Genomic DNA, 14,479 nt, shown 5'->3' on the forward strand with positions numbered 1-14,479 from the left:
TATTCTGCACAACCATGTTTGAACACCCACATTTTCTCAATTCTTCCATCTGTTGACTTTTGTGAAGTAAAAGAGATTAAACAATGTTTGATTATGTCCAAATGCTTGCAGACTGGCTGGATTTCCTCCCTAGGGAGTTGTTCGTATTTAAATTTATTTCAACAGAGAGGGAAAAAGTTTTCGAGAAGGGAATATGGAAGTCTAGGCATTTACAGGGCTTATGACCTGTCATTGGCTGGTTTGAGTGGCCACTTTACACACTGTGTAACATTCACCATTCTGCCCGTGTTTGAACATTCACATTTCCTCAACTCTTCCATCTGTTGACTTTTGTGAAGTAAAAGAGCTGAAACCTTTATCACGTGGGTGAGATTCATCCGGCTGAACCAAATCACCTACTAGGCAACGCCTGGAAACAATTTTCCAATTTTTATACTTCTTCTTTTACCAGGTAGTAATTCAACAATGTTTGATTATGTCCAAATGCTTGCAGACTGGCTGGATTTCCTCCCTAGGGAGTTGTTCGTATTTAAATTTATTTCAACAGAAAGGGAAAAAGTTTTCGAGAAGGGAATTGGCTGGTTTGAGTGGCATAAGCCCATAAGCCCTGTAAATGCCTAGACTTCCATATTCCCTTCTCGAAAACTTTTTCCCTCTCTGTTGAAATAAATTTAAAAGAGATTAGATCATTAATGATAGTCATTCATGTTCCCACCTCAAAAATGCTTTGCCTCTCTGTTGCAATAAATTTCAATCTTAATAAATCCCTAGGGAGTGAAATTCAGACTGTCTCCAAACATTGGATGTATTCAAAAGATTGCTGAGAATGTGGTTCTGTGCGTGAAAAAGAACCATAACCGTGCACGAGTGTTATCCACTCGATGGCTAGCCTCAGGCATGGTCCTGAAAAGGGAAATCACGCTGTCGTGGTTGGCAAAGCGTGATTACCTGAATTGCTGAGCGCAGACCAGGTCAGGAAGATGATGTACACGCTGACCACTGAAGACTGGAGGAGGCCACTGCTGGGAAGGGTCTCCTGGATGGCGGGGAGGATGGACAGCACGCTGATGATGACGCAGAAGATCAGGTTGATGGAGATGAAGAACTTGCTCAGGTCACAGCCGTCGGGCTGTAACAAAAATATTTACAGTGCATACCAATCTTAACACAAGAAATAATTATTTTGAACTTTTTTTTTTTCATTTCAAATGTTTAAGTTCAGTTATAATCACTTCACTTCTTCGGGAATTTCATTAGACTATGCGAACAACGGAGGGCAGAATACAAACTCTGTTGGCTTATTTTATGTTAAGTCACTGCACAATGTTGCACCAGAACACACAGTAAAGCGTCATATTTACGTTCCTTATTTTTACATTTTCCTGCCTTTTACACGGAAATGATCAGGTCTGATTTTTCTTCATACATTTTCATACAAATATTCCCCCATCTACGTTTTTTCCTTTTCGTCACTCCGGTTTTACGTATAAAAAACATGGCAACACTAAAAACAACTGTCATATAGATCGCAGCACAATTGTTTCACACTGACAACATTTTAAACCATCGTTTTTATAACTTTCAACAACAACAACAACAACAAACCATCACGCCGTTTCCCCGTAGGGGTAGGCAGAGAGGATAGAACGCCATAACACTCTATCTTGGCATACAGACCTCGCTTCCTCTACATTCATACATCTTCTCATGCACGCACGCCGATTATTCCTACTTTTGACATGTCCATCTTCAAGTATTTGATGGACTTGATCGTGCCATGTCTTTCTCGGTCTTCCTCGTTTTCTGCATCCATCAACATTTGCATCGTAGATCCTTTTAGCCGTTCTTTCGCTGTCCATTCGCTCTACATGTCCAAACCAACGCAGCACCCCTTTCTTGATTCTGTCAATAATGCAGGCGGCCTCCGTGGTGTAGTGGTCAAGACGCTAGACTCACGCACGGAAGGTTCCGGGTTCGATTCCCGGTGAGAACACAAAAAATAAAAATGTGATTTTTCTCAAGCCTGGGTGCTCTGTGATGTAATTCACCACTGTAATTAGGCCTCCTGGCCTGTTGTGGTGCAAAAAAAAATGTAAAATGTAAAAGCATGTCTCAGCCTTACACACTTCACGGATCTCGACATTTGTGCACCTATCATACATCGTTTTACCACACATTCGCCTGAGGGATCGCATTTCGACAGCATTCAACCTACTTTCATCATTATTTTTCCAATTCCATACTTCGCTCCCATACATTTCAATATTTCTATTGTTGTTTAAAACATAGCAATTTATTAATATTAAAACTTCATTGATCCTAAATGTTTGTCAACTGCGTCTCATGATTTGCACAAGTCAATATGACGTTTTTGTTCAAATGAAAACTACAACTAACCCTAAAGGAAGACACTTAAACTAAAAGGTCAATTACACTGCACCTGCTTTGATTTTAGATTAAGACAATAATTAATCCTTTATTAGTTGTTTGCCTTTTTTTATTCTTCATTTGCGTGGCACACGCGGTTGCGCGCGGTCCACGGCACCATTATTAAGACACAATTTCGACTTTTTGACATATCAAATGAATTCTGTTTTTTTTTAAACGTAAAACCGGAGTGATGAAAAATGTAAAAAACGTCAGTTTAGGGGAATATTCATGAGAATGTATGAAGAAAAATGGGTCCTGAACATTTTGGTGTAAAAGGCGGGAAAACGTAAAATTGAGGAACGTAAAAAAGAGGTTTTACTGTATATAGAATTAAAAATGGGTGAGAATATGTAGACCTGATATCAGTGGCGAGCGGAGACTTTTTTTATAGGTAAGCTTTAATTTTTTTCATAATTTGTACCTGCATGTACATACATACTACATACATATAAGTAATCTCGCAAATGAGTGGAGGCGTATAAAAAAAAGTATATCCAGGTACACGGATTTTTTTTTTATGGTTTTGTGTAAAAACAACTTCATCTCTCCAGCTCCAGTTTCACCTGCTGGCAACAGAAGACGCAATACCTACTTATTTTTAATCAAAATAATTTTTACCAACAACACAACAAACAAACAACAATTAATAACTTTGCGTAATATGTAGGTATATTCTCCATTATTTTAAGACAGTACATGTATGCAAAAGTTTAAAAAAATAAAATATGTTAAAAAATAAGGATAGTAAAATAAATATATTCATAATTCCTTTTTGTTTGGCACTGATTAAAAACACCGTATATTTGTTTGTAATTTACATTTTATACTGCAATTATTTAGGTACTAATATAAAAGAAAGTAAACATTCTATTGTAAGACGTCACTCCCATTATGTACACAAAAAAATATTTTTTCTTTTACTATATTTTTTTTCTGAAAAATAAAAAAAAAAACAATAAGATTAGATTTAAATTAATTAATTTATGCCAAAATACATAATTTTAACTTTACATATTACATTACATAACATAATAACATTCATTAGAAATATTCGCAATAATATTGCAACAAAAATGTCACGTGACCGCCGTGACCGCCGCGCTGCGCCGCGCCGAGCCGTCAGCTTCGTTTCCTTCTAAACTGAGAATGAATAATGCAAGAACTTGACGACACCGAGCGAGGCGCCACTAGCTAAAACGCGCGGACTAAAAAACTGGCGTCATATGTCAACAGAATACTATCAAACGAAAATGGTCTTTAGGAAATAACGCTCGAAATGCTACTCTCCAAATAGAGAAGCTCGAAATAATATCTGTAATCTGCAAGTGAACTTAGCAAGGAAAATATACGACGCACTGGGTTTTTGAATGTTAAAATACAGTATACATTTTGAATTGAAAAATAAGCTGCAATAATCGGAACCGGGCAATGCGCTGGGTGCATAGTTTGCATGTTGGTTTAATTGGTGTCCTGACGAAGAGACGGGCACGTCTCGAAACCGGTAGACATAGAAAAGTCGGTAAGTGGTTATATACAAATATTTAATAACATTTAGTAGAATCATATGTTTTTCTTTGTGAGACAAAAAAAAGTTTTCCTTTGGTGCTAGATGTAACATGCCAAGTTTTTTCAGAATTTTGTCAATTTTCGCCGAGCTAAAAAGGTAACGTTTAAGCCAAGAAAATGCATTATTATAAAATTTTAAGAGAGGCTGTACGCCCTTAATGTAAAGACAGGATGAATAAGTATTTACCCTGGTGTAGTAGACAAATAGGAGGGCTACTCCAGTGATGGCCAGCGCATAGTTCAGTAGGGTGGCCAGCATGAGAGCGACGTACCAACCTTTGGATTCAGTGTTCTCAGAATTCTCTGCAAACAAACCATTTTGATTTAATAATGTTTTGAGTGTGTCCGAATTGCAGACAGGTTCCCTACAATTATTTAGAACTATAAAAAATACATATATATATCAACAATATTTTGAGTTTGTCCGAATTTTTGTAGACAAGAACTGGATTCAACTCCCCGAGGAGCTGTTTATATTAACATATTACAACAGAGATAAAGAACATTTTAGAGAAGCTTATATAGAAGTCTAGGCATCTACACCTGGTCCATGAAGAAGTATAGAAATTGAAAAAATAACATTTTCAGGCGTTGCCTAGTATGTAGGTGAAACAATTCAATTAGATGAATCTCACCCGCATAAATAAAGGTTTCAGCTCTTTAACTTCACAAACATCAACAGATGAAAGAATTTAAGGAATATAGATGTTCAAATATGGGCAGAATGGTGAATGTTACACAGTGTGTAAGTAAAGTGGTCATTTAAACCAGCCATTGACAGGTCATAAGCCCTGTAGATGCCTAGACTTCTATATTAGCTTCTCTAAAATGTTCTTTATCTCTGTTGTAATATGTTAATACAAACAGCTCCCTAATATATATGTATTACAAAAACAGCTAATATATATATATAAGAAAAACAGCTAATATATATATATTACAAAAACAGCTAATATATATATATATTACAAAAACAGCTAATATATATATATTACAAAAAAAAAACGCATCCCAAACTCTATGAGGCCAAGGGCCCTGTGTTGAGTTGGGAGACAACATAATGGTAAGTGGAAGCACGTACACAATTAAATAATAGCAAAAATAAAAATTAAATATTATTACATAAACATACATATATGTTTCAATAAACCTAGACAATACGGATAAAAGTATATAAATCTATGCAATATCTCGCAGCAGTCTCCTGCAATGGTCTCTTCCTTTAGACAAAATCCAGACTTGTTAACTCTTCCCGAAAATGGCTTTAATTTCGGAGAATTTAATACGTTCATGCAGGACATTGAACCACAGGCCACAGGGCCACAAAAGAGAAACTCCTCTGAGCAAACGTCGTATGTGTTTTTGGAATTATGTCATTGAAATTACAAGAAAACCTCGTACGGGCAATCTGCTGGGATCTACTCTTGTAGCCGCACGACCAGAAATGTGTCAATGACTCTTTTAAAAAAATTATTAGATTGGGTTGTGGTCCTGTGGCTAGTGTCTCGGACTCACGGACCAAAGGTCTGTGGTTCGAATCCCACTTTACCCCAACTTGATTCCATTTTTTAATAGTGAGTTATTTACAACTCGTTGAAAATGGCCCTCAAAATTAAATATTTGGGTAAATCATAAGAACGCAAATATTTCTTTTTTTTAAAAAAAAAAAAAATAAAAAATAAAAAATCTAATGTCCAGAACCTTCATGAATTGGAACAATGTCTCCGATGGGAAAGTGGGAGGACATCGAAGGATCACTCTAAATATTTATTTTTTAACGTTTATTAGGGGGTTCATGATAGACGCGGTGCAACCTCCCCAGCCCACTATTTTTTTTTTAAGGTTGCTATCTTTGCTTTCAATGTCCTCAATTAAATGCCCGAATTTTTACTACGCATAAGAAAAAAATATATATCCAATTTTGTTTTGCTTTGTATGTTCGTTTTTGTATTTTAGAACATGCACAACATAAAATTTCTCCGAAGGGCTTACCAATCCACGACTCGGCCCAAGTGATGGCAAAGTCCACAATCTGCACCAGCTGTATGAGGATGAAGAGGAACCCTCCGATCATCCCGAAATACATCCACGTCACCCCGAACTCCCCCTCGGGGATGAAGAAGGCTCCCACCACTCCGCCAATCACAATCAGATACTTCAGGCCCCAGAAACTAAATAAGAAAATATTCGTAAGATATAAAAAAAAAAATAACAAAATAACTTTAACTAATAATTAAAGTACAAAAAGGCATTATAAAGGTCATTCTTATCTAATGAGAATTCCATCTATAGAACTTTGTTAAGCCTTGATGCGCCTGAGATATGCCTAAATTATTCTGCTAAAGATTTGGAGATGGACATCGTCATCCTGTGCTCGAGGACATGAATATATAACAAGGGAAAAAAGTAATATTGCGGAGTAATTACTAGGTAACTTCAAATCATCATTATTCCCTTTCCGCACCTAATGGTGCATAGGGCACTGCATTCGCACACCAATCGCAGCGTATCTTGATCATTTCTGTTACATGGAGGGAAGATGATCAGTCTCACGCTTTAGGTACTATGAAATATTTTTAGTGTAAAAACACCCTTTCAAATAAATATTTCTTATCAGCCATGCCGAAAATCGAACCCGAGACCTCTTGCATGGTAGGCAAACACGCTGACCATTACACCACGAGGCCGACAATTCAGTAAATATATTGAGTGTTAACATGGGTTAGAAACTAGCTTAAATATATCTTCTCTTCAAGCCTGTTGAAATAAATCCGACCTTCTAGTCCTATTTAAAATTCTCAACTCACTCTTTGATGCGACTGAACTACTGAGCTCAATAAAATTAAATATCCCAACTAGAAACCTCAGACAAAACATACTCTTTCATACCGATAACCATAGAACTAACCGTGGTTTTCATTCCCCTATGCCCAGAATTCTTAGGTCTGCCAACAAACATACCAGTCTTGATTTCTTTGATAACAAGTTGTCTTCTTTCAAACAATCACTGAATCAAATTCAATTATAAACACCAATGGGAAAAAACATTTAAGTTTGTAAGTGAAAATTCTTGATGGAAGTTCATTGTAATTTATTATATAAATAAAACACGAGTGATACTTTAATCCACAAATTTGGAATATCCAGTGACCGGTTTCATCGCTTTCGCGACATCTTCGAGACTGGTATCTTTATTAAAAAGTTAAATGTATTTATACAGAACAGAGGTAAGGATACATAATTCAAAGTTATATATCGTGAGTGTGGTTTTGAAACAAAACCACACTCACGAAGGATGAGACACCAACAATAAAATAAAATACTTAAACTCATTAAAATAGCATTATATCCATTAATTAGTTAACCCATAGAAAATTTGTTGATAATGATCCTTAAGATAAAAATAACTTTATTTAATTTACTTACATATAACTTTGAATTATGTATCCTTACCTCTGTTCTGTATAAATACATTTAACTTTTTAATAAAGATACCAGTCTCGAAGATGTCGCGAAAGCGATGAAACCGGTCACTGGATATTCCAAATTTGTGGATTAAAGTATCACTCGTGTTTTATTTATATAGTAAATTACCAATGGGAAATAAAATAAAACTAGGGAATAAATCCACTTACCCATTTTGGATTCCAGCTCGTGCATCTTTAGAAGATTTAACTCCAGCAGTTAGAAGGGCCATCATAGTGAAGAACAAGAATAGAATAAAGTAGATTCTAAAATAAAAAAATACATATTCATTTTAAAAGATTTTCTGAAAATAGAGATGATCAAACACAATATGATCACAATAATTAATTGGTGAAATAAAAAGTATTGATAAATCAAATTGTCATCTTTCTCTTATGCCTCCTCATTTAGACTTGTTGATCTGTTAAAGCAGAAAGCTGCTACTCTTGGGACGTTGGAATCCAACTGTCTCTCCATCTTCGAGACTATCCGCCAGGAAGACGATGACCAGGTTTGCTGTCCTGCGGTCCAAATTTGGAACTCACATAGTATGTTTATAATTTTTATTTTGTATCTTGTATTTATTTAAACATTATTTTTGCTATGCACATATATTTTTTTTAATATGTATTTTGTTTTTACAACGGATTTTTTTGGGTTTTAAATATGTTTTACTATGTATTTTATTAAGTATTTTATTTTTTCTACGTATTTAAAAAATATATATTGATAAAACATATTATACTCCCGGGAGTTATTAAAAAAACTCATTTGGGACCGTACATAAACTATTTAAAAATCATTTTTGTGACAATACATCATATCATACATAGTCAATACATCTGAAATAGAAAGAAAACATTACATAAGAAACATAAAACACAGTACTTTACACCACATATATAAATTACATTAATAACTATCACTATCAAAAATATTTAGGTAATATTTTTTAATTGCGACACTTCTGGATTAGACTTACTATGCATTTTATTTTGTCTACTATATATAATCAAATGTGAGATCAGTGTGAACGGAGATATTCTGAATCAGGTAGAAGAATTTGTGTACATGGGAAGTAAGTTTACTAGGGACGGAAAGGCCGAGAAAGATATTGAAAGGAGGGTGAGTGCCGGGAACAGGGTGAACGGTGCACTGAAATCTACTTTGGCAAACAAATGTTTATCGCAGGAGGCTAAACTAGCAGTTCACAACGGAGAAAAATGATGATGAAAGTAGGTTGAATGATGTCGAAATGCGATCCCTCAGGCGAATGTGTGTTAAAACGATGTATGATAGGTGCACAAATGTCGAGATGCGTGAAGTGCGTAAGGCTGAGCCATGCATTATCGACAGAATCAAGAAAGGGGTGCTGCGTTGGTTTGGACATGTAGAGCGCAGGGACAGCGTAAGAACGGCTAAAAGGATCTACGGTGCAAATGTTGATGGATGCAGAAAACGAGGAAGGCCGAGAAAGACATGGCACTATCAAGTCCATCAAATACTTGAAGATGGACATGTCAAAAGTAGGAATAATCGGCGTGCGTGCATGAGAAGATGTATGAATGTAGAGGAAGCGAGGTCTGTATGCCAAGATAGAGTGTTATGGCGTTCTATCCTCTCTGCCTACCCCTACGGCGAAAAGGCGTAATGGTTTGTTTGTCTACGTATTTTACTGGGTTTTTTAAAATTATGTTTTTACTTCATTTTTTACTATGTTTTTTTGCCATGTATTTTGCTGCGTTTTTTATTTTTATAATTGTTTTTACGTATTAATTACTGTTTTTTTAAATATTTTTTTGACAAGCTTAGAACGGGGTAAATAACCCTAGTTAGATAGTCAAAGCATCTCTGTATACATGAATAATTTTATACATGGAATATAAATAAAGGAGAATATAAATATATTGGTTGGTTGGAAGAAATTGCCATTTGGCAATGAGCCCGCCAATGTACAAATAACATTATGTACAAAAAGTTAAATAAATAAATATTCTTTCACTCACATACAGGGAATCAAGAATAAGTTAATGTACTGACCGCGTGCATTTAATTGATCACAAATTGACAATACTACAGTGAGTGATATAATGAAAGCTTTTAATGTTTCTATATTTTGTTATTTTCAGAGTTTGATTGAAAAGAAATATTATACACATTTTTGGTAAATAAGTTTTTTAAAAATTGTTAGTGAATATGCAAAACTGAAGAAAGACACTAGCCTTAATGAACGGTTTCAGTAAAGGGGCGGAAGCTTTTACACAATAAAAATATGGGACATGTTACCTATAAACGGCCAGGTATCCAACGGCGGCTTCACAGTCAAACGTCACAGAACTCGGCACGAGGGAATTCTTTGTAGAATTTACGCAAAATGGTAACTGAAAAAAAATTATTTGATTTTATAAAAAGGTCAATTTGAAAAATATTTTTTTAAAAATCAACTTAAAAAAAAAAAAAAAAAATATTTTTTTTTTAAAAAAACTGAAAATTGAGACATTTAATCGATTGGCGATGTTTCTCTAAAATGGAAAAATAAAAACAGATTAAATAAGATCTAAATTTGTTTGAAATCATTTTCGAGAAGGGAATATGGAAGTCTAGGCATTTACAGGGCTTATGACCGGTCATTGGCTTGTTTAAGTGGCCACTTTACACACTGTGTAACATTCACCACTGCCTACGTTTAAATATCCACGTTTCCTTTCCCTCTCTGTTGCAACAAATTTAGATCTGAATGACTCCCTAGGGAGGAAATCCAGCCAGTCTGCAAACGTTTGGACATACATAAACGCACAGTATAATTATTTAAAAATTGTTTTCAGGCATTGCCTAGTAGGTGAATTGGTTTAGTCAGATGAATATCACCCACATGATAAAGGTTTCAGCTCTTTTACTTCCCAAAAGTCAACAGGTGGAAGAGTTGAGGAAATGTGGATGTTTAAACATAGGCAGAATGGTTAATATATCACATTGTATAAAGTGGCCACTTAAACCAGCCAATGACAGGTCATAAGCCCTGTAAATGCCTAGACGTCCATATTCCCTTCTCAAAAATGTTTTCCCTCTCCGTTGCAACAAATTTAGATCTGAATGAATCCCTAGGGAGGAAATTCAGCCAGTCTGCTAACATTTGGACATACTTAAAACATTGTCAGACCGAATAACATTACAAGTTGCCACACGACTTTACAGTGGCAATGAACAAACAATAAAAATAATGAAACGAGAAAACGTTTAAAAAGGCTATAAAAAAATGGATAGTGGAGCTAGGTAGAAGTAAAATGGATTGTCTCATTCGCCCAAACCAATATTGAATCAACTGCTCCACAAGTGTATATCTTATGTTAGGTTTTTGTTATTTTCATTGTGTGTTTTGTAATATAAATAATATAGATGCACATTTATACCTAGTTTTTAAAACTGTCTGAATATTTTGTTAATTATCTCTGTTTATTAAGTAGTCTTCTTTGTTAATTCTCAAATGTAAAAACATTTCAAAAAAGTATATTGTTCAATGTCCTCGGCACGGGCAACCCCAGTGAGGTCACATTATTTTTATTATTAATTATAGTTTGTAAGAGAAAAATATGAATAAATAAATGTAAAATTATGCATAATCGCTCATATGGACGATCCGCCTTTGCCACTACGTTAGTATATCAATCACAAACCTCTGTCCGGTCCAAAATTCACATATTTTCAAGTTAAATAACCACAGGCTGTTTCCGGTTCCTGTTTGAACCAGCGTGCTAAGCAGCTGCAGCCGGGGATGCTTACCTTGTGCAAGGTGTCCTGTAGCCCCGGGGACAGGGTGATGCAGGCGATGGCCGTAGCCACGAGCAGCATGAGCGCGTACATGAGGTGCGTGGACGTGGAGTTCCGGCACGAAGGGCACGCGGAGCAGCACAGCGAGCACGCCGTGCTGCCGCAGCAACATGCCAACTGGAATCATCACAACATTTAAGTTTGTAAGTGAAAATTCTTGATGGAAGTTCATTGTAATTTATTATATAAATAAAAGCTTGATAATTGCTTTACTAAAATTTTATCAACTACCTTTGGTTTAAAATCTTCTCCTTATATTGCTTTTTCAAATTTTGAATATTACTTGCCATACCTGTTATTCCTTCATTTTTCTCTGCCACATTGACATGTTTTTATACTTTTAAACTACTTTTAATTACTTATATTGTTTATGTAAAAGAAATCAATATATTGCTGCCTTACTATGTGTCATTAATTTTGAAGATGTTTTTTAAATTGACATAAATTTATTTTCTTATTTAAAGATTCTTTAAAGATTCTTCTCATCGTTTCTTTAAATCCCTTAAAATATGTATGTGTATATTTATGTTTTTCCTTTTTAAAAAAATGTTATTATTTTATTTTATTTTTACATCTAAGTGTGTTTTTCGTTCTTTATTTTAATTCTTAACTTTTAATTACTTTTACAAATTTTCTTCATTTTTAATTTTTAAACAACTTCTATTTATGTTTATTTTCCTTCTCTTTTTTGTACTTTAATTAATTTTGTACCTTACATATAATTATTTTATAATATGGAAACTTCACTGGTCCATTAGAGTTAAGTCTAACTGTGTAAAATATAAAACAATGTAACTGTACTGTATGTTTCCTAAATAAAAGAAAATAAAAAATAAATATAAATGACGAGTGATACTTTAATTCACAAATTTGGAATATCCAGTGACCGGTTGAACGACCGGATGAAATATAATAAATTGGAATCATCACCATTATTAATCTTTACAAAAGAACAATTGGGAAGTAGCCTGCTTAAATGTTTTTTTTCCATTCCCCTGGGCCTCGATTATGATAGGAAGATAAAGACGTCATACCTTCACATTGTCGGTATAGTTGAAGATAAATTCTCTCTAGCGATTACAAAGATATACTACCGACCCTCCACTTTCAAATTTAGGGTATGTACATCGATATGAAACAAGGGGAAGCGTATGTGACGGTACACTAAAATGACATAGCTTCAGTATGATGTCAAAGTTGAAGATAAAATTCTCCAGACCAAGTTCAGAGATATACTAAGAATATTTACAATGCGAATGTTGATGGATGCAGAAATAGAGGAAGACCGAGAAAGACATGGCATGACCAAATCGGGCTGTGGTCCCGTGGCTAGTGTCTCGGACTCACGGCTCAGAGGTCCGTGGTTCGAGTCCGACTCTACCCCAACATGATTCCCATTTTCTAATAGTAAGTTATTTACAATTCGTTGAAAATGGCCCTCAAAATTAAAAATCCAACAAATACTTGGAGATGGACATGTCAAAAGTCGGAATAATCGGCGCGCGTGCATGAGAAGATGTATGAATGTAGAGGAAGCGAGATATGTATGCAAAGATAGTGATATGGCGTTCTATCCTCTCTACCTACCCTTACGGAAAAACGGCGTGAACGGATGGTTTGTTGTTGCTGTTAATAAAAGTTATCCTCATAATGTAATTGAGATACATTTTATTTATATTTTTCTACCGACATATTGAAACCATTGTATTAATTCTATAATGTGTTTTGTTTTTATGAAAAAAAATAATTTTTTTTTTTATTTATGACCAAATCCTACAAATACTTAAAGACGGATATGTCAAAGTCGGAATATCGGCGTGCGTGCATAAACGTATGAATGTAGAGGAAGCAAGGTCTAGATGCAAGATAGAGTAATATGTATAAGGTTCTATACTCTCCGCCTACCCCTACAGTAAAACGGCGTGATGGTTTGTTTGTTGTTATTGTTGAAAAGATTAAGATAAATATATTTTCATTTCAACAAAATATTCACCTGCCCGAAGAAGCCCGTTAGAGGGAGAGAGGACTTATTGTTAAAATAAGTAAGTGGTAGTGTACTAAGTATTTTTAATTTTTTGGTAGGTATGTCAAATTATTATTTATTACCTAATTCAACTTATTTTTAAAATCTTAAGACATTACAGATTTGGTTTCAATTTCCCTAAGTGCATTCATAATGCGAGTTTATATGTTTTCTGGATTAACTGCGCAATGACTCACAATATCAATATTTTTTTATCACAGAGAACAAAGCCAGACAAATGATAATGCTGTCATATATTTACCTGAGCAGCAGAACATATGCCCAATACCGCCCCCATATTGGTTGGGATGCAAGAACTAAAATCTTAACGTGTTTTATAAAAGTTATAATCTACACTTGGCAAAATCAGCTTTATTCTTTATTTATCAATAACAAGATACAGGAACTGTCAAGGAAACTTCACGGAAATTTTGCAGTCAGAGACGTCAGAGATAAAATTGGCTGAGTCAATAGACAATTGACCTAGATTATCGCATACACTTACAAATTAGATGCTAAAGATTTTTAAAAATTAAGCTTACAAAACAAAAGTATATTCAACAAGTTTATTTTACTTATTTACTTCTTGGCAAAATTGGAAAAAAAAATATCGCATTTTTTTGCAGAATTTCATCAGAATACGATTAGACTAAAAATATAAAAAATGTATTCAGCATTTTCTAGTTGGAAATGCTCAGATTGGAAAAGTTATATTATTTTTTCTGAAGCATTAGGTATTTACAAAACTGAAAATTACTTTTTAAAAGGGAAAACATATTTATTTTTGTAGTTATTATAATGTGAACTTACGTCAAATAATTTTACGCATCAGATGCCCTGCTATTGTAAAAATTCATTACTTTATAACGTATTTACAAAACATGGGATAGTTATTGTTAAAACCACAATAATAGAACGCATGTAGAAATTCATAAGTTAATTATATTTGTAAGTACATAAAAAAGAAATATTTTCATCTGAATAAATTAAATATGTACACAAGGTAAAACTAAACATCAAAATAAAAAAAAGAAAATCCAAAGGGACATTCAATTATTGTTTTTGCACTGGAGGCTAGAGCATATTTTGATGCAGAGTTGTTAACCCAAAATCAAAAAAACTGCGTAAAACAAACTTCCAATTTTATTTATTTTATCTTACGGGCTA

General features: G+C 34.4%; 1 protein-coding gene across 1 annotated transcript; it reads right to left on the reverse strand.

Moving 5' to 3' along the window:
- Window positions 1-920: 920 nt before the first annotated feature.
- On the reverse strand, window positions 921-13,751 carry Serinc (serine incorporator TMS1; the record flags this gene model as incomplete). Its single annotated transcript, XM_088232030.1, has 7 exons — window positions 13,575-13,751; window positions 11,242-11,406; window positions 9,748-9,842; window positions 7,632-7,727; window positions 5,989-6,167; window positions 4,184-4,299; window positions 921-1,129 (listed from the first exon to the last, which is right to left on the reverse strand). Coding segments are annotated over exons 1-7 (896 nt in total), but the record flags the coding sequence as incomplete, so codon positions are not given.
- Window positions 13,752-14,479: the final 728 nt, after the last annotated feature.

Source organism: Micrasema longulum, unplaced genomic scaffold (genome assembly GCF_059751315.1).
Source record: "Micrasema longulum isolate JH-2025_06_02 unplaced genomic scaffold, ASM5975131v1 h1tg000939l, whole genome shotgun sequence".
Classification (NCBI taxonomy): Eukaryota; Metazoa; Arthropoda; class Insecta; order Trichoptera; family Brachycentridae; genus Micrasema; species Micrasema longulum.